This window comes from Phalacrocorax aristotelis, chromosome 1 (genome assembly GCF_949628215.1).
Source record: "Phalacrocorax aristotelis chromosome 1, bGulAri2.1, whole genome shotgun sequence".
NCBI classification, from domain to species: Eukaryota; Metazoa; Chordata; class Aves; order Suliformes; family Phalacrocoracidae; genus Phalacrocorax; species Phalacrocorax aristotelis.
In genome coordinates, this window is record NC_134276.1 from 117,555,294 (window position 1) to 117,581,633 (window position 26,340).

Here is a 26,340-nt window from a genome sequence, read left to right on the forward strand (position 1 = left end):
ATTTAATAGCCCTGGATAGATTTTCTTTCTATGGAGGTGCCTAGTCATTTCTGAATTATAGCCATTATAGCCTTGTACCCACTAGCCTCCGTGATCTCTTGTGGCAACAAGTCCCACAACTTGCTCTACACTGAATGCTAAGCCATCTCCTCTTTGTCTGTTCTGAATCTGCTGCCCATGAGCCTTGTTTGATGCCAAAATAATCTCTAGTTAGTATCTGCATGCCACACAAGATTTTACCCACCTCTATCATTATGCCCTATCCTTAGCTCTCTGTTTTTCAGCCCAAGTTACTCATTCCTCGTATGGGAGCTGCTCCATGTCTCTGATTATCCTGGCTGTTCTTCTCCAAACACTTCCCAGTTCTATATTGCCACATTTGAGACAAGGGACCAAATCCTCAAACAGTATTCAGGGTGCAGGTGTGGCAGCGATTTATTCTGTGGCATAATGACCTTGGTTTTTTCTGTTCTCTCTTCCTTCGCTATTAACTCCTAATGGTTCGCATGCTTTTTTTTTTTTTGGCTATTGCTGAGCACCAAGGCAACACTCTCATGGAACTATTTATTATATCCACAAAATCTTGTTGCTGGATGGCAACGGTCATAGTTTTATATGTTATGTTTTCTTATGTGTAATGCTTGACATTTATTAGCCTTGAATTTCACCTGCCATCTTAGTGCTCAGTCTCTCAGTCTTATTAGGTCCTTCTGCATTTTTTCACAGCCAGCCTCTCATTTCTACTACTGTTTCTTTAATGTCCTTTGAACAATGTAGAAGCGCAGGGTATGTGGGAAGCAAAGTTAAGGAGGGATACATGAGAGAGTAACCCATTTGATGTTGGTCTGAGTGAAGTAAGAAGTAAGAAAGTGATGAAAGCTGGAGAGCAAGGAAATAAGTGTTCAAAAAGAGATATGAAGACAATAGTCAAGAAGGGGAACTACGTTGGATGGAGACAGTAAGATATGTACGTAAGCTGAAGAAGCCAACGCAAAACATTAATTTGTTTAGATGTATAAAAATCTGGGGAAATGTTATAGGGCAACCTCTGTGGGAAGGAATGGGATGGTGGGATTTACAGAAATTACAGGTTTCTGAGAAATGTGAAGGAGAGTCTGAGAAATGGAAAAGGTGAGAGACATTAGTGGGACATAGATGATAAAATGACATCTGTGCTAGTCTGCAAATTCAACGTGGCAGAAGCAAGTTTGGAAGGAAGCAGAAATGTGCCAGAAATAAGTTATTCCTAGTGTAACAGCTGCATTCTGCATCGTAATAGTGATAGGTGTGGGGCCATGGCCCATTCCCCCCACCTAGGATTTTCAGGGCAATTTGATTTATTGCATGCGGCACTAGTTTAGACTGGGTAATTTTAAAAGGAGTTTAGCACCGTTTTCTTATTTTAGAGCTCCTTGAGGAATGCTTATGTATTAGCTATAGTGGAGAGCTGGGTGAATTATGAGACAAAAAGTTTTACTTGGGGATGGTTATGTTGCATTGCTTGCCTTTCCTTAAAGGGTTTAGCTGGAATAGATTCAATATAGACATTGTAACATTAAAACACAGTATCCAGGACCTTCCTAAATTTACAGACAATCCAACAGAGATGCAGAAAGCATGTGATTAATATAGTCAAGGGCTTGGAGGCAGACACTGCGTGCTTGTGTACTCCAGCAAACTACCTACACATTCTCTTGAATTTCACTTGTCATTTAGAAAAGTGAAAGTGGGTTAAATCTCTGGCTGTTCTAATTGTCAAGAAAACTTCCAAAATTGGAACTATGTGTTAAGAAATAAACAGTTCCCGAGAGAGGTGGAAGCATAGCTCTAAATGGTGTGTGAATTGCCCCAGTCCTCTCAGAAAGGTGCTAACTTATTTGTCCAGGAGTAATGATTTAAATGCCAATAAGAGTTGTTACATGGCTCTTCAGGTAGAAAATGGAGAGAGGTTCAAAGTAGGTGTATTTACGTTGTGTATTGCCAATAAGCATAATCTACTTAAATGAACACCCTGTCATTTTGGCTACCCTAGGAAAATAAATTTTTTTGACATGGAAGAATCCTATCCTTTTTCTTTTTCTAGACTGCCTTTTTTTCTTTGGTACATTTCAATGTATTCAGGAGCTGATTTCATGTTGCTTTATCTATCCCTCTGTTACAACCATTCAGTAGCTTCTAAGCTCAGTGTTTTCCTGTGACTGCTGCTCCTCTGCCACAGGGTGCACACACACATACACACAAGCACACACACACACACACAGACATAAAGGGAAGACTCATAAAAGCAGGCAACAATATGAATTCAGTTCTTCCCAGGACCAGCAGGTTAAAGTAAATGTTGGGATGTCCATGCCAAGCTACCCAGGTGTGGCGATGTGAAAACTGTCTTAGAAGCAGGAGAAGGGACATCCTGTCTGTGTTTTGAACTTTCCCCTCTAAATTGCGTTTCAAATATTTTTATTTGTATGTATCTTTAAAATAGACAAATTTAATCCTTACACAAGAGTGTAACTGCTTCCACATATGATTCATACCTGCATGCAGATTCGTTTACTTTTAGTTAAGGTATGTATGCCCTGGAAGACACAAATGGGTGTAATGGAAAGCTAGCTTCATTGTTAACTATGGAAAGAACAATGTCGCTACATAATCAATCAATCAATCAATCAATAACTTTTTTTTTTCCAGTGCACCCTTCATGCCAACACGCGTGAATGCTTTACGGTCATTAAATTAAATCAAAGAACACACCACAGAATGGACAAGGCCAGATCAATAAATCTTAAAATCTGATTCAAACTTACCAAGGACTCTGCACAAGTAACCATGAAAGGAAGGATGACTCCAGTCAGAAGGGCATGTGTGCGGGCATAAAACTGAACCAAGGTGTAGGTGATGCTAGTTAGAAGACAGAAACATTTAAAGGAACTGATCATTTTTATAGCATCACCCAACAGCCAACAGCATCTACCAGGAGCTCAATGCCTTAAGAGACTTTTCAGACTTCTGAGTGATATTAGAAAATAACCATGGAGGCAAGAAATGTTTACAACTGGCCAGACAGCTATATGCTTCAGGTCGCATCCTGCCAGGAACATGCCTAATTTTAGAGATTTGCCTGTGATCCCTGCATTTGATTATTGCAGGGCATCATATCAAAGAAAGATGCAGCACACACCAGTTGGTATTAAACACTGTGTGACTGGTCTGTCTTCTTGGACCATCCCAGCAATTTAATATTTGCAATGACTCTGTACTGAACTCGGATCCAGTTGAAAGCTATCCGTTAGTTTCACAGATGATCTCTCCCTCCTTGCTTGAGAGGAGAGCTTTATGAAACCACAATAGCCTTTATAAAACTACCAATTAATGGGGAGCTTTGTACATTTTGCTAATAGAAATTTCCCGGTAGCTGTCATAACTTACAAAGGTTTATTCCCAGAGCAGAAAAAAAAGACCATGGGCCTACTACTTTCAAAACCAAATGCAAAGCCCAGTTCTTCAACTTAAACTTCCCTCCCTCAATAATTTTGCAAGGCATGTGCTCCTTAGTCTGTGAATTGGATCAAAAGTATTGCCTAGAGGCAAAAGGTCAGAGGAGATTCCACATATGAAAAGCAGGAGGCCCTCAAAAGGGTGCAACCTCAGTTGCTGAACAGACACCACAAATAGGATGGATAAAAGCCCACATGAGACTCTGGTATGTCAGCAAGCAGAAGCTGACAGTTGCCCCTCAGGAATACAGTATAAAGCTTTTAGTTCTGCAGGAGATGTGATCTGAAAGTCTGCTTCCTGGGAGCAATCACACCTGAACTGTTGCATGGTGCTGCAGTTGCATAATTTAATAGTTGTCATGTTTCATCCCAAGGTGAGTGTTTTTGGTGGTAGTGTACATATAAAATTTGTAAGTCATTAGGGTTAAAAGGGTCTATGCAAGAAAAGGTCAGACATTATCCTCATGCCTGGTCCATGGGGACCATATTAAAACAAAGAAGGTGTTTGATTTTCTTTTGAACATGGGCAGATGATTCAGACCCTCATGCCCTTCATATGTTCTGTCTCTCCCCTTCCCATCGCCTTCCTTTTGAAACAGATTTAAGTCCATCTACTTTTATATTTTCAAACAAAACCCATAAAAAGGCCATAAATACCATGACTTGCTAAAATGAAAGCTGTTTTCTTCTCCTCCCAGGAGACTCCTGCCTGAGAGAGAGAAAGAAAGAGTTCACCTCTTTGAAAATTTCCTCCTCTGTTGAAGTAAAGCTGGTATCTAAGAGCAGTCTTCAAGGCTTTGTTCTTATCATCTTGACCTGGCTTTGTACCGGCTTCTCTCTGTATTGCTTATAGAAGTGTGAAGGACAGGGCTAGGAGAAGGAGTTTTGGCTATCACTGGCAGAGCAAGGGTCATGCTTGGAAAGGGATTTCATTGTGGTTTCAGAAAATGTTATAAACTCAGTGCACTGGCAAAAAGAATTAAGAAACTCATTCCCCTCCTGGATCAGACCAGCGAACCACCCCTTCTGTCTCTGATGTTGGCCAGAACCAGATGCATCTCAGAAGGTATAAAGAAAGTTTAAGTGGGTAATTATGGAATAACCTGCCCTGAGTAAAATTTTCTCCCTGCCTGGCCCAAAGCCCTGCTTCATCTCTCTTCCTTGGTGAGAGTTCAAGCCTATGCCCTGAAGCATGATGGCTTCTCTCCCTTCCAAACCGCTTTTCATCCTGGCCTGTCTAATGTAGCTGCCTATGACAGTGTTGTGATGGGATGTATAGGTCTTGTCCATTGAGAGTCTGTGACAGATCATAGCCTTATTGGAAAGAGAGGCAGCGAGGTGAAAAGAAGGTGAGGGAGGAGAGCATAAACTCAGATGAAATATCCATCAGGAAGATGGAAAGAAGAGTGAGTGGCTGAGAAACTAATTGCTGCCTGCTGACCTGGGCCGTGGAGATAGCTTGCAAGTGAGCATTTTTGCTTCTCAGAGATTTCAGCCTGGAGCACGCTAGGAAAGCCAGCTCTTAGTTGAAACTACTGTTCATCAATGCTTCCCCTTATTTATATTAAAAAAAAAAAAAAAAAAAAAGCTGTAGAACTATCACAGTAGTCCTGAGAAAACTATTCTATTATATTCTCAGGGAGCTTTTTCTTCCACTGAAGTTCACTAGTCATTTCTGAAAAGGTGTTGGAGTAATCTGGAGCTACTAGACACTGAAAACTGATGAAAATCAGGCTATTTTGCTACTGTCTGAAAAGGGTTTAGGAACCCAAAGTCAGATATTCCTGTCTAGGTCCTCGTCCCTATCTTATAAACAGAGGTGTTTATAAAATACTCCCAAGTAGAGCGAAGAGTGTATCTGAAAGTGTCGCAGAGGTTACCAGCTTCTGTGGGTTTGTTTGATCATTGCATAGTGCATAAACATTTACGTGACAGAATGCCAGATGCCCCAATGGGAGGGTTAGAATTGTCTGGCACATGAAAGCTCTTGACTTTTTAGATGTTGTCAACATTATCTCCAGTGATAGCACTTTACCATAGAAAGTATTAACAAAGTTCCAGGGAATGCTTAGTGTACTTTCTAGTTAGATACTTTCCGTAGGATGCAGGCTGAATGACAGCTTTCACTTATTTGTCCAGGAGTTCAGCAGTTCCAAGGGAGGGGGATAGAAGACCGAGGTCCTGGATCATATCCAAGCCTCAGTAATGATTAATTTCAGTCCCACAGTAGCCACAGTTTCCTGTATTCCTTTCCCTCAAAAGTGCTGCAAAATGACCCAGTGTTTTCCAAGTGATGGGTGTTGAAATCTCATCCGATCTCCTGGGTGCCACACTGAGGTGTTCAAAGCATCCTGCTGGCGTTGGTTCAGCACAGGGGATTGTTCATTAAGAAAACCGACTATATCATTTATAATGGGGACAGCTGCAGTGAGCTGCTGCTCACTGTGGCAAGCACCACACTTCAGCGGTAGTGTTCAAGGCTCTGTAATCTACTGGTAGTTGCCACTTGCCATTATGTTTCTTTACTGGCCATGAAGGTGAACTGTAGGGGAAATTAGATGTGACAATGATTCCCTATTCTTCTAGCTCTTTTATCAATTCAGTAAGAGGACAAATAGCATCAGAACATAATTTGTATTGTGGAATATTAACTAGCTTGTTATGGGGCAGAGGAGCAGCTGTTTCCAACAGATTAACAGTCAGGGATGCATCTGTAGGAGGCGAACTGTGGCGCAGAGGGTGGTGTCCCTATTTCCCATTTTCCCCACAAGTCCATCCAGGAATGACCCTTCAATACATCCATGCCCAATACATTACAGGAACCTAAAAGTAAGGTCAGGCAGATTATCTGACATTAGACAGAATTAGTTTAGTCCTGACCAGTGGGTGGTTAGTGATTCTCCCATTAACGCCTACAATAGAAACTAACTGCTTGCTAAGCAGAGGCTGTCCTTTGTAAGTGTCCTTACCTACCCTTGATATTTGGGCCCCTGTGTCAATGAGGAAAGTCGTAAGGTAGCAGACATTAACTGTGACCATCATCTTGGGACGGGGATCGTCAGCAGTGTGAGTAGCGGCAGCCAGCACTGCCACTGAACCAAGCCCTGACCCTAGTTTCATGCATATTCACAGTCTAGGTTAGTGCTGATAGATTTGGGTACATCCCTGAGCTCTCATCCCTTGCATCCTCTGGCTCCCTAGTTGTTACCCTTTTAAACCGTACAGTGTCACCCCCATCTCCTCTCACAGGTCCCAAGGGTTATCACCCATAGTGAATGAGGGAAACCAGGCCAGCTGCCGCAGAAGGGGAGTTGGCAGCCCATTGAACTGACTGGGAGAGAGTCCCTTCTCTAAATATGTTTTCCATCATCTCTTATGCCCAGTACTCACTGAGGGCATTTCCCCTTTTTGTTTTTGTCTTTTACATGGAGACAGGCTGTCTCTTTTCTTTTACATTTACTTTAGCTAAGGTTCTCCCCTGGTTTTTACCCTGTGGGGCGTATAGTGGTAAATCTGCTAGCATACGTTGAAGGACCTCTTGGAAAATAATACTGTTTAAGCCTGTCTTAGCTAAAGCTAAAGATTTCAACACCGGCTCAGCTCCCTTTATTATAGATCAGAAGCATACAGTCTCCCAAATCTCCTCCCACGGATGCAGCTCTGCAGGAGGGGGGCTGACCAGCACCTAAGGCAATGGGTACTGGTCCTTCTAATTTAGCTAAAATCACAGCTTTCAGCAGGGTGGTCTGTAGGCTGGCTGCCGAGGCCCAGGGCCACACTCTTTCCCCGCCACGGTCAGTGGGATGTATAGTACGTCCCCAGCGCAAAGTGCAAGTCCATAAGGTAATAGTAATTCGGCCCTGCAGTATCTAACAATATTCCTGGACCTAATGCCAATGATCAAGCTTCAGCTGGGGTAAGGTGGAGCTGCTTGGCTCCAGCTGTCCAGATCCGTGCTAGCCAGTCCACAAGTGTTTCCTCTGGGTTAGCTCTGTATTTCTCCTCCAGACCTCTTAACTCTAGGGCAGCAAACCCTGTTGTGGAGGGAGTGGGTTTTGTGCCTGCCCCCCCCCCCCACTGTGGGTGTGCTCTGTTGTTCACTCTTGATTACTGGTGCCAAGAGAGCTGGGGACAGGGAATCATCCTCACTATCACCTCACCCTGAAGGGAGGGCTTGCAGGTCTGCTTGTTTCCAGATATCCCCGTCCCAATCATCATCATACATGGCACAATAAACTTTAACTGGGTCTACCACAGCAGCTTCCAACAACCTCCTCCTGCCCTCTTCAGGTTCTGCAATGACCTGGGGCTGAAGTTTTGATTCAAGCAGTCTATTTTGCATTTCTAACTGCTTACACTTTACTTCCCAAGTATTCTTTCCATTCTCCTTTTCCCCTTTTCCTTAATTTCCTTTTTCATCCGTACATTTCCCCCTTCCAACTCATCCATTATATCCATCACTGCTCTAAGACAACTGGCTAGTAGCTGGCACATAGCATCTTTCCCTTTCCCCTTCTTTAACTTACATGCAGCCTGCATCTTGCAGACTCCTGCCAAATATGTTCAGCATCCAAGCAGTGGCTCTTGACCCAGGACAAATCCCATTTGGGTTTTCATCATCCCTCTTTCTCAAAACTTTCTCCCTGACTCAGGGAGTTGCCACTCAGTCTAGTTTCTCATGGCACAGACAGACAGACACACAGAGACACAGACAATATCTTTACACTCACACCGAACCGATTGCCTCAACAGGCATGGCAAAGCACCTTGTGCTTGCCAACAGAGTGTGGTGTCCAAGAGACATCCCACTTCTGACACCAATAAAATGTCACTGTCTGTTTGGATCTCTCAAATTCACAAGAAACTGCCAGACACAAGATGATTGCTGCAGGGAGACAGCAATTTGCAGGTGATCATGGCTGAATAATGGCCCTTCAGGTCTTTCTGGTCACCAGTCCTGCCTACCCGGTGCTTCCAGCACAGATCAGGCCTTAGCATGAGCTGGGTTAGCCAAAATCTAAGCAGGAGTGAACAGTCACAGAAAGGACAGGGTCTCAAACAAACAAACAAAAAAAACCAAACAAACAAAAAAGGGGGGTTGTTATTATTTATCAGAAAGTGTAGTAATAAGACAAGGGGTAACTGCTTTAAACTGAAAGAAGGTAGATTTAGATTAGATATTAGGAAGAAATTCTTCACGATGAGGGTGGTGAAGCACTGGAACCAGTTGCCCAGAGAAGCTGTGGATGCCCCAATCCTGGAAGTGTTCAAGGTCAGGTTGGATGGGGCTTTGAGCAACCTGGTCTAGCAGAAGGTGTCCCTGCCCATGGCAGGGGTGGTGGTCTAGATGATCCCTAGAAGGTCCCTTCTAACCCAAACCATTCTGTGATTCTATGAAGACAAAGTAAACCGATATGTAATTTCTCCTTTAAGCTCATTTCTCCTTCACAACAAAAAGGAATCACAATTGTGAGAGAGTATAGTACTGTAAAGAACGGAAAACACAGCTGTCTCTTTGAAAGCGTCTCTCTTGCTAGCTCCTGTGGATCACCTTAGTAAACCGTCCCTTTGATCTGTATCCATTCTTCTTAACACTGGGGAGCAATACTGGTTTTCCCATAGGCTCACTGGCGTGGCAGCTGGGACATCGCTTCACAGCAGTAGATCTCTGGCAGAACTTTGTGCCTTCTGCTTTCTCAGGTGGCCGGTACCTGGCCCTTCTCGGAGACGGCTAGCACATTTGCCCCCCACTGGCTACAAGTGATGCTAGAAAGCCAGGGGTTTAGTGGTGGCTAATTCTTACACCAGATTTTCTCTGGTGAGCAGACACTTGGGTGAAGCTCTTGCTGGAACAATCTAACAGGTGATCTGTAACATGGCAGAGCTGTTACCCTTTTAAGCTGCCATTCACAAGTTCAAACAACTGTTTTCTTCTAATCCCATAACATAGTGCCACTGCCTGCTATGGATGGGGTGATAAGATTTCACTGAACTTTTCTCATATGTGTGTCCACAGCTTGGTCTGATGACAGTCACATACTGTAAAACAATTCCTCACCTCATTCTCAAATCTCTCTTCTGTCCACAATTAAGTCTCCTTTATAATTCCATTTTTTCCCAACATTATAGATACTGCAAGTGTATAGAAATTGTAAACAACATGCCAACTATTTCTCCAGCCACCTTTCTCCTTGTCTCTCCTTCAGTTATGAATGCCTTGGAGAACAGATCATCCTTGCTTAGTGCCTGGAAATTCCTTATCTCTCTTAGGGAGAGCTACAGTAAATAAAAAAAAATATTGCTATATTCTATTTTCACTACCAAAAAAAAAAAAGCCATGTTATAACCTGATTTGCTGTGATTATACTGTAAATAGGCCATAAACAGTCAAAGTAAAATAACCCACAGTATTCACACCACTGAGAGACTGTGTTGTAGTGGTAATCACTGTTCTTCCCTGCTGTTCAAAATATTTTCCAAGTGTCCCTAAAACTGCACTGGCAGCAGAATGTGGCCCAATTCAAGGACTTTAATGCTACTGCTAAGTAGAAATTATTTTTCTCCTAGAAATTTTCAGTGAAATAGTCTTTTTTTTGCAAAAAAATCATAGCTATTCATTGCAAAAGCACTAGAAAAAGGCAGAGTCTATCAAAAGTATTTCTGACAAGCCAGTTCTGTAATTTAAAAAATTTAGTCCAATTAAGGAAAAAGTACAAATGTTGAATTTCAAAAATAGGCATTTTCTATCTGAAGATGCCAAAGAATGCTTTCAGTGTTGGCTGCTGAAGTTAATACGGAACGTAACCTCCACTTTATTCATAGGTAAACAGAAATTTGTTTGCCTTGCCTTCAGCTCATTTTTTCCCTTTTCCCCAAGAACTGTTACACTTGCCTTGCCACACAGAGAACTGGCATTTTAAACTGGTGTTTTAGTTTACCTTGAAGACTACTAATCTTCACAGAGAGCATGGCCACCTCTGCCTGTTGTAACACTATGGAAGAGCTCTGCCTGAGATCCGTTTCTCACCTTGATACAAGGAGATGCTGTGCTTTTCCTGCCCTTTGTGGAGAGGGTCTTTTTCATTTATATCCATGCTCAACACTTCCAGGTATTTCCTCTTTATGACCTTCTATTTCTCAGCATCCTTTCGGGCTTAGTAATAGCTAAGGATATAGTTATTTACTGTTGCTCCATTAGTATCCAGAGGTCTAAACTAGGATCAGGACCCCGCTGCAGTACATAGTGCATGTAGCACAATTAAAGATGTTCTCACACAAAAAGACTTACTAATTAAATGAACGAAACAGACCCAGGCTGGGAGAAAGAGATTGCATCTGTCAATGTATTTAAGACACAGAAACTGAGCCCAGCGTCACACAAGAATACTGCAGCGGAGGAAGTCTGAGGAAAATTTCAAAAAGATCAGGCTACATTTATGTCGCTAACAAAGTCATTCTCCCTGAGCAATCACTCAGCTCTGTGTGGCACAATTAAATACTCTCTGTCCTCCAGAGAGCACAAGCATGACTCTAAACTGGTGATTAAGGCGTCCACCTGAGAGGAGCAGACATATGTTTCAGGCCTTCTTCCACAGAATATGCGATGTGAAAGAGTGAAGCGTTACCAGTGCAGGCTTTTCCCCTCCCAAATCACCGTTCCCGAGTGCTAATCTACGAAGTTGTGCTTTATCTTTCTGGTCCAAAGAATACTTAAATAATCAGTTCAAAAGGATATAGTTGATGCGAGACTCTCTCACTCCAGAATAAACAACAGCATGGGGAAAGAGCCTGCCGCTTCCTCGGGTGCAGAAATCAGGTTCTCTCAGTGAGTTAAAGTGCTATCTCCCATCTTCTGAGACGGCCTGAACACAGCTACTGTGTTGAAAAAGGCCACTCTGCTTTTTGTCATCTGTTGCTTATGGGCTATGTCTGGTCTGTGGATAAGGGTTGGTGTTAAGAATGGAAGGTAAAGTTCAGCTCTGGCTAGAAAGAAGTGCTTCGCTGTAGTTTCATGTTTATGACTAATCCAGTATAATTGCAGACTGCTGCCAGAAGTGGTGGTCTCATCTCCCTCGCCTTGCCTTCCCCAGCCTCCAGGCAGCACACTGACATCACATTGCTTACATCAGATCTAGCAGTGACCTGAGTGTGGGGCTTGTCAGTCAGATCAAGTCATTCATTTGGCAGAAAATTAATCTTTTTTTAGAGGTGGGAGCATGGTGTTAATGACTACCCTGTGGCCACTCAGATAGCCAGCTCCAAGACAAAGGCATCAGCAGGACTTTTCCTCAGTGGGAATCCTCAAATATACCACTTTAAAACTCCACCTTAAGACTGGAACAGACCCAGTCTTTGGTGTTTCTTATTTATTTTATGAAGAAATTCCCCATTCATTGTGGTGGTTTTAGGACAGTTACATAAGGAAGCCAGGTACCTAACAGAGAACTGCAGAATCGGTAGGCAGGCGAGTATGCCGCACTGAATTTTACAATCCCTAGATCATCTTTTGGATCTGGGTTAAACTGGTGACTGGTGCAGGTGGTTTCAAATATAAATGCAGGCTATCACATGGATGGTGCATACATTCCTGGCAAAACTGGCAGCTTTACCTATATTTTGCTGTTCGAGAACGGATTCATAAACAATCAGATTGTGTCTGACTCTGTGGCAGATTGCACTCGAGCAGGCGGCAGCCTAGAGGCAGCCTTCTAGCCAAAAGCTAGGCTAAATCACCCACTGAAAGCACAAGCCTTCTTTAGCATTTAACACTGCCTTAGCATTTAACAGCGAAATTCAGCAAAGCACCAGCTCTTATTTTTGCTTTGTCCTCTCCCAAGGCTCAAAAGATTGCAAATGCCTCTGGAGTATCAAAGGTTCAAATCCAATGTAGACTGGCTATTATTCCCTTCAGCTGGGAGCATGGCAGTCATGGAGACAGGATGAATGCTCCCCATCTAGATAATTTAAAACCAGAGCTTAGTATTAATTGTGTCACTTCTTAACCTGACTTTTAGTTTGGAAAGCAGTGGTTGGCTGACAACACAGAGCAATACAAACCCCCTATGCCTCTGCTGGACTTGCACATGATAAGAGATCTTCTTGTAACCTCATGGCGCTTGCTGGAATGGAAGGGCCATTGTGATTTTAGGTGAGATTAGACAACTGGCAGAAGAACCTGCTCTGAGGGAAATCTCTCACCAAGATTTATGCTGGCAGTGACGGATTAGAAAGATACTGCACGTGGCACATTACAGTAGACACATGGAGAGTCTCCTATTCCCTTGTTCTACCACATGGACTGAGTTACACAGTCTAAAAACCACGGTCCTTGCACGAAGGAGCAGAAGAAAATACTGTTTGGCTTAAATCTATTCCTGCTTGTGAATGTAAATTAAATCTGTTCTTTTTCATATTTCTTTTGTTCTGCTGCTTTTATCTTTGTGGAAATTTTCCTTGGTGATTCCTCTGTCGTCAGTCTGGCCCTGACAGGTGAAAATCATGAACTCTTCTAATGTCACAAGCTCTAGGAACATGTCCTTGGTATTTTCTTGTCTTGGCTGGGGGCAATGTGAAGTTACAGAACCCCAACGGGAGTACACCAGCACATTGGATTTTCCTGCCCTCTCCTGCAGAATTATTTTGGGGAAAGCTATGAATTGAGGCCAGAGAAACTATATTCATAACATCCACTATTTAAGCTTCTCACTCAGGTTCTTTCCTTGCAGTGGGAACTGACATACTGTCACAGGTGACAGCACCATGCCAGTTTATTGCGCCAGAAGACATGGCCTTTTCTTTCCTCCCGTCTCCTGAGCTCAGCAATCCCACTGTATGAACCCTGGCTCATTCCTGTCCTTAATAAAATCTCCATGCTGCATATGCTTCCTCAGCCTCACTTTGATTAGTGCTCCCAGAGTCTTCCTCACTGCTAACGTTGGGTGCATGCACAGCTCTGTAATTTCCCGACAGCCCTTTTCAACCACTGGCTTTTAATCAGGCGCTCTGTTTTACCAGTGCTTCCTTCTCTCACAGGGTGCCTTTGAAGCAATGCTGCCAATAGTAGTGGGGTTCCTTCTGCGGTGTCCTTTTTTGTTGTTTCCATACAGGATTCTAGGACAGAATTTTGTACCTTTTCAGATGCTCTGATTTTTTTTTCCCTGTGTCATGATCCTAATTTTCTTCAGGATTTCTTCTTCCTCTCCTGGGAAATTTGTCTCTATTTCTGGCATCTGTCCTTCCTAACCCTTCCCACTTTTTTCCCCTTCCAAAGACAGGGGAAAAGAATCCATTTAATATTTTTCTGTAGTAACGTCTATCTCATCTGTCAATAAATTACCCTTTGCCATCTCTGGGAGACCCCTTTGTCTCCCTTCGCTGACCTTATTCTGTACCTTGCCTGTTTTTTTTTACGGGAGGATGCAATATCCCTGGGCTGTCATTCCATGAAGAACAGCTGTCATTCCTCCCATAGCGTATGCGTATGTGTTTGAGAAGGGAGGGAAAAGGGAGGGGGGAATTAGGGGAAGACAGGGAGCTGCCATTGGGAAATATGATGGTCCTATTCACAGTGGTGAATGTTTTTTCATTCATGATATTCAGCTGCAATTCTGCCTCTTTCTTGCAGTGGTTTTAGACATTAATTTTCTGATTAACAGAAATCTAGCAGTGAAATATCTGAAATATAACAACAAGAATATTTATTAAACACATTTTAAAAGTCATTATGTGTGCCTTTTATGCATTTCTAATTTCTTCACAGTCGCTGCAACTGTGAATGCTGTCTCACTCTCAGAGCTGCAGTCTGATACTGCTGGAGTGGGATTCAGGAAGCATATTTGCAGCTAAAAAAACACATTACTTTTCCATATATTTTCATTGTTACAAACTGAAACAATCACTGAGAGGGTTAAAGAGCATGGTATAGTCCCACATGCTGTGCGGAACTGCATGAGGAAGAGACAGACCCATGAATCCAGCAATTTCTGCCCTTTCCTTACTCCTCATGGCATTGTTGGAAGCACTGCAGACTCCCAGGGAAGTCATCACAGTGCATTCCCTGTGTATCTCGTGGGCCAGGGGCTGCTTTGTGCTGACCACACATAGTGCAGGTGCAAGTTCCCTCCCCAACACAATCTAACCATAAATTCATAGAGTTTGGAAAAGCAAATTCTGGTTTTGATCAAATTTTACCAATATCTTTAAAGAAATAAAAGAACTAAAAGAAATCCATTGAAGATGTCTTCACCTCTGTAGCGTCTGGTAATTACACTTCCTAATGCATTTACTCTCACAGCATGGATGTGAATAAGGAAATGCAGTTATTATCTATGATGCAAGTGTGCATTAGAGACACATCAAAGCGACATGAAGGTACAAGACATCGCACATGCTGGGGCCCTCATTCTCCCAGTATCTGAGTCAAAAACCTGGCAGAACACACTATGACTCTTGTTTGATCCACCCTTTGGGTTTCCTTCATTTGGAAACCAGGAACAGGCGCCATGTCCAGGCATGGCCAAACCCAGATATCTCTCTGGACCTGTGAACTCAGAGATGTTCCAAGGCCCCAGATTAGCCAATGCTAGAGAGAGAATGAAGAGCTCATGCCAAATCAAAAGGGATGTCTAGGTGTGATGTACATATCAAACTCGTTGCTTCCTTGTCCTGTGCTAGTAGGACACCAGCAGAACATCTTTCCTCTTAAAAGCACTATACTACTTATTTTACAACTGCTTCGTGACTGATGTCCACTCTGGCCCTTTCTCATCTGACAGCTCTGACTCACAGTCTCTTTTGTATTTAGCTGCCCTAACTGAAAAGGTAACCCATCTCCACAGCTAGAGGCAATAAATTCTTGAGCCACCTCAGCAAAATACATTGATGTGATCTTGAATTAAATCACTCATTTCTGCAGTTCTCAGTCCAGGATACCAGAGTAAATTGGTATCAGTTGAAATCAGACTTACATTAGTGCAGCAGGCTATGAGCTGGAACAGTTAGCAGTGGACACACTATTCATTCGGCCACCTCTTCTTTGGGTTAACTACCTCCAGCACCTTAGCAATGCAGGCAGATGAAGATGGTAACATCTCAAACTTCTCCGGGGTGAATCACTAGCGCTTGGGAAACGGAGGCCTCACTTCCCTGGGATGTAAAATCACAGTGCTGGAAACAGCCTCTTGCCTTCAGGGAGTAAGGTGCTCTCTGCATATAGAAACAGAGTTTTCAAATGTGTCCTCCTGCCGGTACCACCAACCCTGCTGAAGCACCAGGAACAATGCGCTGGGAGTTTGCGGAAGAATGGCTCCTGGCTACTGCCATCTTCAGGACTATCCCATGTTAATTATTCACGTCTTTTGTAGAAAAACACCTGTGGCAACTGGCAGAGTATCTGCACAAACATTACCAGCCTTGAGGCTGAGAAACTGTTAAATAGCCTTAGTTACAGAATATTAAAACCTTGATGATTGAGTGAGCGTGGGTGGAATAACTGTCTGCTCAGAAAGAGACGCCTTTTTCTCATTCTATTCCTGTAGTTGAATCCTTATCTCCTGGATAAACAAAAACAAACCTCCCCAGTTATTACTGTTCTTGTTCACCTTTTGACTCTTGATTAGATTTACCGCAGATACATCCCTTTGGCAATGAAAGTGGAATCAACACATTTCTGATGCACTCCAGTGGAATTCTCGCCCCGCTCCACCTCAGACCATCAAGCTTCTCGTTTTCTGAAAGGCTGTTAATTACCCGTCCTTCTAGTTCATGTCTGAGATACACCTTTCTGAGTGATCACTCATTCTGATCAACAGACTGTTCTGTATGACTTCGAGCCTTTATCTTATTTTCAATCTTCAGCACTTGGAGCCAGACCTGATACCTCTCTGAAGGGAGAGACTCTTGGTGATAGCTGCCTCACTTGGGCTGCTTCTCCTTTCTATGTTTTTCAGTGTTTTCCCAGATGAGGCCCCAGGATTATTGCAAACCAGTCCCAGGAAGAAATGCTGCTCAATTAGGCGAAAAGAAACTGAAGGAAAAAAGGAGTAGTGCCAGCAAATTGCTTGAGATAACAATCTCCCCCCACCCCTGTGTCTCTGTAACTAAGAGGATTAGCTGAACTTTCTGTGTCACACCAAAACTGACAATAAGCAACAGTGACTTCCCCCCGCTGGCACTTGTACCTTCACATGTTTCATTTTCTTGCCCATACTACTGCCTTGCCCCTTGCTGATTGTATGACAAACTTGGGGATGAACATGATGGCTCTTTCCTTTCCTTTAAGATTTATGACTCAAAGCCAAACAAAACCCAACTCTAGTTATTACATGCTCTGTTTCCTCCTAACAACAATTCACTTTTAGCGGTATAAGCTAACCAAGGAAACATGGAAATATGGCCCACTTGATCTCACCTGATCTATCTGCTGTTTGCCAGAGATGCAAACAGCAGCCTCAGGTCTGCTACCCTGGCAGTAGGCATAAAGGTGTCCCTTGGGAGCAGGACCAAATCCGCAGAATATATAAAGCAGAAGTCCCGCCAAAATTCAGAGTGACTGAGGCTCCATGTAGATACCGCACTGCCAGCAAGGAGCTGGATATTTATTTCAGGTAAAGGTTTATCATTGTGTATTAGGAGGACTGTCCGAGGTACTTCTGCAGTGAAGGGAAATTAACTTTGGTAAAGGACACTGTCACTAATTATGGCATCAGGCCTACGTACCTCCAACAATGGCATACACATAGTGAAAAGAATGTGGCTTGTGGTTGAAGATGGTTAAACATCAACAAATTTCAGTCCCTACAGTAAACCAGGTTTACTGAGTTGCTGAGCTGCACAGAACATCACTTTAAACCAAGTGAGCAACTCCCTTCCATAAGCCTGCCACTGACCTTGCGTGAAGAGAGTAAGTTTGTCCTAGAAGACAAGCCAAAGGAGTATTCCCCCATCAGCACATGCTCACTGCCCTTCTCCATCCTGAGTTTCCACAGAAGACCACAACAGGTGGTGGTGGAAATACAAAAGCTGAATGTCTCAGATACCTGAAGGGCTGGCTACACGCAGACACACTGAGCAAGTAAGCAGCTGTGCCACAGTAAGGAAGGAAGTGGAAAGCAAGAGGAGACAGGAGAAGCAGAAATGTTTTCATGTTGATGTGAAGTAGATACCAACACAAAAAAGGAATGTTGTTGTCACCAAAATCGGGAATGAACCTCGTAACACCAATGTAGGGTTAAAAGGCAGACATTCTTTATTTACATCGTCGGGCGCATGGGGGATCATTCCTCCTAACCTGCACGCTGTCAGATGCAATTGTGCAGGTTAAGTACATGTTCTATATACATATTCATTAGTTTTCTGATAAAATATATACATATTCATCATCATATGCAAATGTCATTTGCGCATGCCTGTTGGTGTCTCCGGGTGGTCGTCAGGGGTCTCTAGATGAAGGACATACTCTTCCTCACTGTGTCCGCTAGTTAACCCTTGCTTTCGTGCAAACACAGTTCTGAGATTACATATATACTGTCCTTGAGGGATGGTCTGTTCTGGTTTAGTGTTTGCTCCGCAGTTCCTTATCTTTATGGTTCTGTACATCTGCTTTTCTTAAGGTCAAATGTCATCCTCACTTTGTTTAGGCACTTCTTATCCTGAAGCCTTTCTCACTCCCGCAAAGCAACAAGTTTTAGTCATCATGCAGGCTGTTCCTGTTAAGGCTACCTCATTATCCTGGCTACGTTTTGGCTCCGGGCCCCAGCATTTGTTGAGCTACACTAGATTGCATTAGTAACGCCCAACCATTTATTCCCTGAATCATTGCTACCTAAAAATGAGGCTTTAATCCTTAAAACAGAGGTTTGGACCCTAAAAGTGAGGGTTTGGGACCTAAAAATTAGGCTTTGAGCCTTAAAAGAGGGATTCTGACAGAAACACATTGTCTATTGTTTCATTCGCGTTAATGATTAACTAATGACTAAAATACAGATCAAAGAATACACTGATTGTCCCCAGACTATCCAGTTGGATAGGGCTGTACAACGAGTATAGCAGCATCCATGGTTGGTTAACTTCATCACCCTGGTTACATTGTGATAAAACAAACTGGGATGTGGGACTCAGGTGATGCCGCCAGGGTAGGGATTGAGGGAAAATGCTGGCAGAGCAAGGTCTGCAAGAACTATTGGGGCTGGGTCATAAAATGCATGGGATTTGCCAGTTTTTGTAAAGCATTTTACTGAACTAGGCATCTGCACTGTGTACTTTTGCATTGCTACACAACTCCCTGAACCTAAATTAAATCACTGTGGCATTTCTGCCATGTTAAACGGTGTGAGCAGGTACTCTCAGGCCACATAAATTCAGCAAAGTAGTGGTTTGGGGGCCCCAGTACAGCTTTATTTGCGATCAAAGGGTATGGTGTTGCGGGGGAGAAATACCTCCAGACAGATTTAGACTTTTACTCAAAAAATCTGTTCAGACTGAGGCATTGTAAAAAATGCCCAGTGTATTGCCATGGGGTAAGACTGCCCTGTCACTCTATAGCAACCCCTGTCTCGCCTGTATGGAGCAGCAGTTTTAGTTCAAAGGGATCTAGGTCCATTCTCTTCCCCCATTTACATGAAATGGGACTAGAGAGGAGCGTGGCAGCCTTTTAACAGTGCCCCATAACACTGCAAGAGTTCAGCCTAGAGAGTGAAGGACACCGTGTCCAATTGAAATTACAGAGGAATTTAGGGTAGGCAGAATGTAATTACACAATTGGAATTTAAACTGTGAAATTAAAAGGAAATATTCAAGGATGAAGGGGCAGAGAGAATCCCTAATCTCCAGCCAGGCTAGGCTGTGTGCCAGAAAAGTCCCCTTCTGAAGAGGGAATAAGCAAAGAGCCTGCCCTGGAAGAAAGGGAGGTAGAGAATAAAGACAATGTTTTCAAAAGCAACCTAACTCCAGCTGTGTGTTTGTTTCATAGGCTATGTCTATTCTACAGAAAACCTTCGGTTGCTAAAAGGTGTCAGATGTGTCCCTCTTGGCCCCCTCTTCACTGAGGTCAAAAACAATTTGGTTCCTCATGTAAGCAGCACCAAAGCATTCCCAAGGTCTACAGCAGAAAGCATGCTGTATACCTGGTCAGAAAAAGGAGTTCAGTCCTCTTTTTCATGTAGGTGCAAAACAGAGTTTGTCCTTCTATATGGGTCTGCCAGACTGCAGCCACTCTTGCTGTAATAGCCGAGCATTTCCCAACTCTCAGTTAATAATCTTCAGAACAAAAAAAATGATGTATTTTTAAGGGTTCCCTTGTAGTATGGGGAAACAGAGAAAACCACTGAAAACAGATCCGTGGCAGTTTTGAGTGCCAACTTAAATCAGGCTATTGCAAATCCCACTCCTCAAGAGATCTGAATCAAGTTGTAGGACACCACTGTTGTCCCTCTGGGGGTAGAGACAGGTGAAGATGCAGCCAGCCTTGTGGATCTCTGGGAAAGGAACAACAACCTGACAGGGTTTTTCAATCAAGGCACCATAGAGAGAATCGGGGGCTCCTCTTCTTGGGCTGCCAAGCCACATGTGCAACTGAAGACAAGTTACTTAATTTCTCTGCCTTATTTTACTATTGCTAAAAAAGCAGTGATAAGGTCCTGAATCTTCTAAGTTGGTGATTTGTAAGGCATAATTGATTAAAATTGGAAGTCACTCTGATGCTGCATTGATGACAACCATTGAAATGCATACAAAAATTGGAGCTAGAAAAACTAAGTGCAGCCAAAGCAGTAGAGAGAGAGAAATAGACTGAAAAACACATCTGAAAAGACAAGTGTCCTCTTAGTGATTACCTCTCCCTTTCCTGAGGATGTGTGAAGGTTCTGAATTACAGGGATTTTTTTAAAATATGAAAATGAAAACCATGTTTCTTTTCATCCATGCTCCATTTCTTATCTCCAAAAAGGCAGTTAGCTGCACTTGGGAGGGGCAGAGAATTAGGAGATGGTACAACATTCCTGCTATTCCTGCTACCGTTTCATTAGCTGGGAGATTCAGAGGATCGGCAACAACTCTTGGAAGAGATTCGGGGACATCATTTCTCCAATCCAGAGACAACAAAAGAGGGACAGAAACAGAGCTAGAAATCAGTCTGGTCAAAGGCAGCCAGAGGAGTGTGTAGGGGAAAATGACAGCCTATATATGCAATGGAAAGCCCCCATTCCTCTTCTGCTGTTTGTGCTCAGCACTCACAAGGCATATAGGAGGGAGCTCAGAAGACACAGCAGAGCATAATACTGGAAAGAGAAGGTACTGGTGGATCCCAAGCCTTGGGGGCGACAGTGGACTGTCTGCTCCACACTTGGGAACTGGAGGAGGGCACCTCTCCTCCTCAATCAAGGAGCCACTAATCCTATTTTTCCCTCATTCTTTGCCTGCCATCTCTTTAAATGGGCAAGCTTTTTGAGACATGGACTATATTTTGCTGTTCATATCTGTAGCATGTTAAAAAAATGAGACTGTGTTAAAAAAATGAGACTGTAACCTCTTAACTATAACAGAAATTGTAACAGGAAGACTGCTGGTCTCTCTGCAAGGGTATGTATTCCACATGAAAAATGGTAAACAGACAGAGACATAAAAGTAAATTTAATTAAAGGTGAGGCAATCTGAGCAGTCTGAAAGTGAAAGGAACGGAGAGGTTTTGGGGAGGTACGCATGAATGCGTAAGGGGCAAAGAAGAACTGTTTTGAGGCAGAAGCCTCGTTGCAGTACCTGGAAGACAGAAAGGAAAGCTGAAGCAAACATGACTCTAGAAACGGGACCTCCCTGAGGAGAGAAATCTGATGGGAAGAAAACACAGTAGAGAGAAGGGACATTGTGCGAGAAAAGCAGCACCTGGGATTCACATCTGAGCCGCACAGTGGAATTGGAGAAGAGCAGATAAGTTTGCTCTTAATTTCTCTGTTCACTAGAGCTGTATGGGGAAAAGGATAATTTCCTTCCCAATGTGCTTTTTGCTTGAATACTGTGATTTGTGTTTCTTTTGCCTCCCACATCCATACCTTAAAAAAACTTTATCTGGAACACTACTGAATTAACTCTAGCAGGAGATAGAAAATTCTGAAGGTAATATAGCCATCATAGAAAATTTGGGGTTACAGGCACAAGTAGATCAGGCCAAGGAGGTCTAGGAATTAGGAGGTATCTGGATCAAAATCAAAACAACAGACATGGATGTACTGCAGAGCTTTAAAAGATCCTGAAATACTATTTCTTCCCTTTACAGGTGTGTTGATTTCAAACACTGTATTGTTTGTCACTGCTAGAAACTATTTTTAAAGCAAAATCCCTGTGAGAGGGTGATTCTACGAGGCTGACAAGTCCAGTCAGAGAACAAAAACACACCATCCCACAAGGCGCTCCCTGCTTTGGGCTCTGTTTCAGCAGAGGATGTAAGCGTGTTCTTAACTACCAGTGTGAGCCCAGTCTCGCTGACTGCAGCCGGACTTAGTTTCTCATTTAAGCCTTTTTGTGAAATGAATCTAGAGCCCTCAGCTTCTTGTAGGACTGAGCTTGCTATGATCTTTGTGTCCAATTATCTCAAATTTCAAGTATTTCCAGCAAGTTGCTCATGAGTAAGACACCAGTCAGGCTCTATGGGGCAAGTAACATCAAATAATAAGTTTGCAGAAATCACAAGCTGTTTGCAGACAACTCGCAACTGAAATAGAGGTAAAATTTATCTGATAAATTATTCATCACTAATGATTTGGCCAGCTTTCCTGGATATATAGCCACAGGGATGTATGACACCTTGGGGAAAGCAGCAGATAGAGATGCATTCAAACTAAACTAGAGAGGAGCATGCAGACATAGGTTCAGAGCAATCTTTAAAGAGGGAGGGAGAGCAGCTATGTGGCCAAACAGAATGAAGCTCTCTTTATAGCTGGTCAATTAGAAAACACAGAGGTGGTTAGTAACTACCAGAAAAAAAACCCTAGTAATTATTTGTTTCCAGATAGCTTTTCTTTGGCAGCTGTGGGTTCCAGCTAACAGTGCAGAAGCTGACCAAGAGTAGAGGCTAAATCAGGTGTGGTAATGGGAGCAAATTGTCCCTGGCAAGAAGCTGCTACTATCAGCGAGGAGGTTACTAGGAAGTAGCATGCAGGACTGAGAAGAGTCTACGGGTGAGATGGGAAGATAGGGGAGAGAATATTCAGCGTAGGCAGGATTAGAGCTGTGCAGAGTCTTAATCTAGGCAGCCCTTTCTCTACACCTTTATCTGTCATGGTGCAGCCACTGTGTGCTGCAGAGCTGGTATAACCTGGCCATAAAACTGGATTAACTGGCCTGTGAGGATCACGGATGAACAGAAGAGGAGCACGACAATACACCTTTGTTTACACGCTCACTTCTGCGCATTAAACACAGATCTTTGCAAGACAAAGTGTCTAATTATTGGTACAGAATATCATCAAATGAATATGCAAGACTAGAACTAGTGTTAGGCAAAGGTTTTTGCTCTTTCATAGCACAGTCCATTTCTACTAATGTTTTCTGCAGCATCAAGAGGTTATTTTATAGTATGGAAAAAAAATCCCATTACCAGAGGAACTTATTTTTAAATAAAAATGTCACAATTACCTTTCTGATTCAGCCCTTGGAGAGAAACCCTGCTGTCTTCCTCTTTCAGCCTTTCCTTTTTGACTCTTCCCTACCAATAAAAAAAACCCTAGTGACTGCCTCAGATACAACTCGTAATTTCTCCAGCAACAGCATGCAAGAATGGATCCTTGCCAGTTTCTCCTATTCCACGAGGTTCTGAGCCCCAGAAGAAAATCCACCTTCGACTCTGACCCATTGATGTTAATGAGCCTTGGAAAACGTTAAGGCTGAGTCCTTAATGAACACTATTCTTTACTACCTTCTGTTTCTTCTTTTTATGGATGTAACTTACAAAGCTCAGGGATAATGTATACTTATGCAATATTAAGGCTCAGAATATAAGCAGGTTTTATTTCTACTGTCAAATTTGTCAAGAATCTGCAAAGTTTTGCCACTCTGCCTGTTCAGGTGACTGCTTGACCTGATTTGGAAGTTTTGAATCTCGAGCTAATTTGGTCAGTCCCTCTAGCCACTTATTATCTATTCTACTCCCTTTTAATAAGGGAGGCACAAAGCCCGACTCCCTCTTCCTTTCAGGTTAATCCAAACTGATGTGGAAAGTGGCAGAGTATTAGTTTGAGGACACCCCAGGAGCACTGTCCTGCCCAGCACACGGGGCACGTTACAGTGGTTTTCTTAACGGAGAACCACTTCCTTGCAATCGCTCTCTTCTGAGGGAAAACTGGACCACCACTCATGCGCCCCCCTCCACAAACAGCAGGCTGTGTTATTTTATTTTCTCTGTAGGCAATTCCTTTTTATTCATAGGGGATTAATTTTGCTTGGAGCTTGGGGAGTACCTGTCGTGCAGGCGCAGTTAGCAGACGTATTTTCCCACAACCACTTGCAGACACAGCTTTCCCAAACGCTCTTCTCAGCCCAACCGTTGAAAATGCCACGCAGTTGCCCCCTCTTTAAGTACCACGATTAATTATTTTGCGCTACTCCCTGTCGGGCAACAGTCAACGACGGCCGTACGAGTCAGGAAATACTTTTCCCCCCTCCCCCCCAAGACACACACGACAGGAGGCCCTATCCCCCCGCCCTGCGCCATTCACCCCTTCTCCCGGCCATAGCCCGGGGGGGGGGGGGGGGAAGCACGGACACATGGACACACAACTGAAACGCTGCCGCCCGCAACGCCACGGCTTCCACAGTAACGTTCCGCCTGCCACCGCGCGCCTGTGCAGTGCCGGGTGGGGGGGAGGGAGGGAGCCGGGCCGCTCATTTGGCGCATGCGCAGCGACGCAGATCAGGCCGGACGGGAAAAGCGTTCGGGGCGGGCGGGGGAGGAGGAGAGCGAAGAGGGCATCTTGCGCAGGCGCAGAGTGAGGCCGCGGCGCGGTCGGTTGGCGGCTGCGCAGTAGGGAGGCTGGGGGAGGGGGTGCACGGCGGGGGGAGGGGAGGAGGAGGAGGAGGGGGGAGGAGGAGGAGGAGGAGGAGGGGGAGGGGTAGGGGGAGGGAGGGGGGCTGGGAGCGAGGGAGGGTTTATCGGGCGGCCGATTTTGGTTAAAATATTCAAAATGGCGGACGGAGGAGCAGCGAGTCAAGATGAGAGTTCGGCGGCGGCGGTGGCGGCAGCGGCAGGTAATCATTACTGCATTTTACATATTCATATTCATACTCGCACACGCGGCCCCCCCGCCGCCCGCCCGCCCCGCTTAGCATAATTTATTAGTACTCAGGATTATTATAATTAACGGCACAGGAGGGAGCGGGGGGGGTGGGGGGGGAGAAGGAAAGCAGCCTCCCCGCGCGGGGAGACACACACGCACACTCGCATACACTCACGCACACACACACTCACACACACTCACACACGCTCCCTCCCTCGCCCGCTCCCTCACACGGAGCCGCGCTCCCACCCGCACGCCGGGGCACCGGCGCCGGGGCAGGCAGCGGGGCGATGGGGGGCGGCGGCGGCGCGGGCGGCGGCGGCGCAACGGCGGGGCGGTGGGGTCGGGGTGGGGAGTCGGCGGTGGGGGGAGCCGGGAAAGGGAGGGGGGGAGGGAGGCATCCCCGCACCCAAAAGCGGTTGGGGGTGGCTAACCGCCACCCGGCCGGGCTCACCCCCCACCCCCGGTCCGCACGCCCACAATAAAAGCAGCTTTACATATTCATGGAGGGGGGGGTAAAGCTGGAGCCGTCCCGGCGGGGGCCGCAGGGCTGGGGGGAGTGGGGCGGGCGGCCCCCCGAGTGGGGCAGGGTCCCCCCGCCGGCGCGGCGGCTGTAGCGGTGGGATGGAGGGGGCCGGGGGTGCCGTCCCTGAGTGGGGCCGGGTGAGGGAGAAAGACTTGGTTTCCTCATCTCTCATTTACCACCACGATTCCCCCCCACCCCGCCCCGCCGCCTTCCCCCGCATCCCCCCCAGCCAGGGTTATTTCCCCAGAGCCTGGGGCCTGCGGGCGTGGGGTGGATGGGTGCGGATGGCCTCGGGGAGGGGTAGGACGAGAGCGTGGTTTGGCTTTTTATTTAAAGCCTCTCCCCCCTCCCCCCCACCCCCGAAGGGCAGGTTGAGCGCGGGGTGACTCGGGGGTTGCGCGGGCAGAGTTACCCCGTGCCCCTCTCCGACGGCAGAGGCCGCGTGTTTGCACCCGCGAAGGCTGGGTTTGCCCCGGCGGTGTTTGCCCTCCTGCCTCCGCAGCCCCCGGCGGGGAGCGGGATGCCGGGGCCCCGGGGCACGGCCCCCCCGGGTACCGGACCCCCGTCTCCCCGCTCTGGGCGGCGGGGCAGGGGCGGGTGGCAGTGCCAGCAGCCCCGGTGGGCTGGCGCTGGGGGCGCGGGTCCTGTCCCTCTCCCTCGGTCTCCCTCTCTCTCCCCCCCCTTCTCCTTCTCATTTGAATAATGTCTAATTCGGGGAGGTTTATATTATTGAAATGGCCGCCCGGCTTTCCCCGCCTCTCATGTTTAGTAATTCAGACCTTTAATAACAGCCACTCAGAGCCCAACACCGTGTTTATATTTTACATTCGCCCCATGTGCTTTTGTGGTTCAATATGATTCTTCTTTCTCGCTCTCTCGCTTTTTTTAAATTTTCTTGGCAACCCACAGGGCCCCGAGATCAAACCCAGGCTGTTCGAGGAGAGGAGGGGGGAGAGCTAGGCCCTGGCTCCTCTGGCAGGCGCCTAGGCCTCACTCTCTGCTGCTTGATTTATTTACTAATAACCAAAATGACCCCCCCCCCCACCCCCCCATCTCCACT

The 26,340-nt window shown here is 45.1% G+C and overlaps 1 protein-coding gene across 5 annotated transcripts in view; it reads left to right on the forward strand.

Moving 5' to 3' along the window:
• The first annotated feature begins 24,616 nt into the window (after positions 1 to 24,616).
• The window catches only part of POU2F1 (POU class 2 homeobox 1), a 121,767-nt gene continuing 120,043 nt past the window's right edge, over positions 24,617 to 26,340 (forward strand). For all 5 annotated transcript variants that reach the window (XM_075103049.1, XM_075103058.1, XM_075103076.1 and 2 more), the window contains exon 1: positions 24,617 to 24,725. In XM_075103049.1, the coding sequence (XP_074959150.1) occupies positions 24,662 to 24,725 (64 nt within the window). In that variant the 5' untranslated portion in view covers positions 24,617 to 24,661. The remainder of the gene's footprint in view (positions 24,726 to 26,340) is intronic.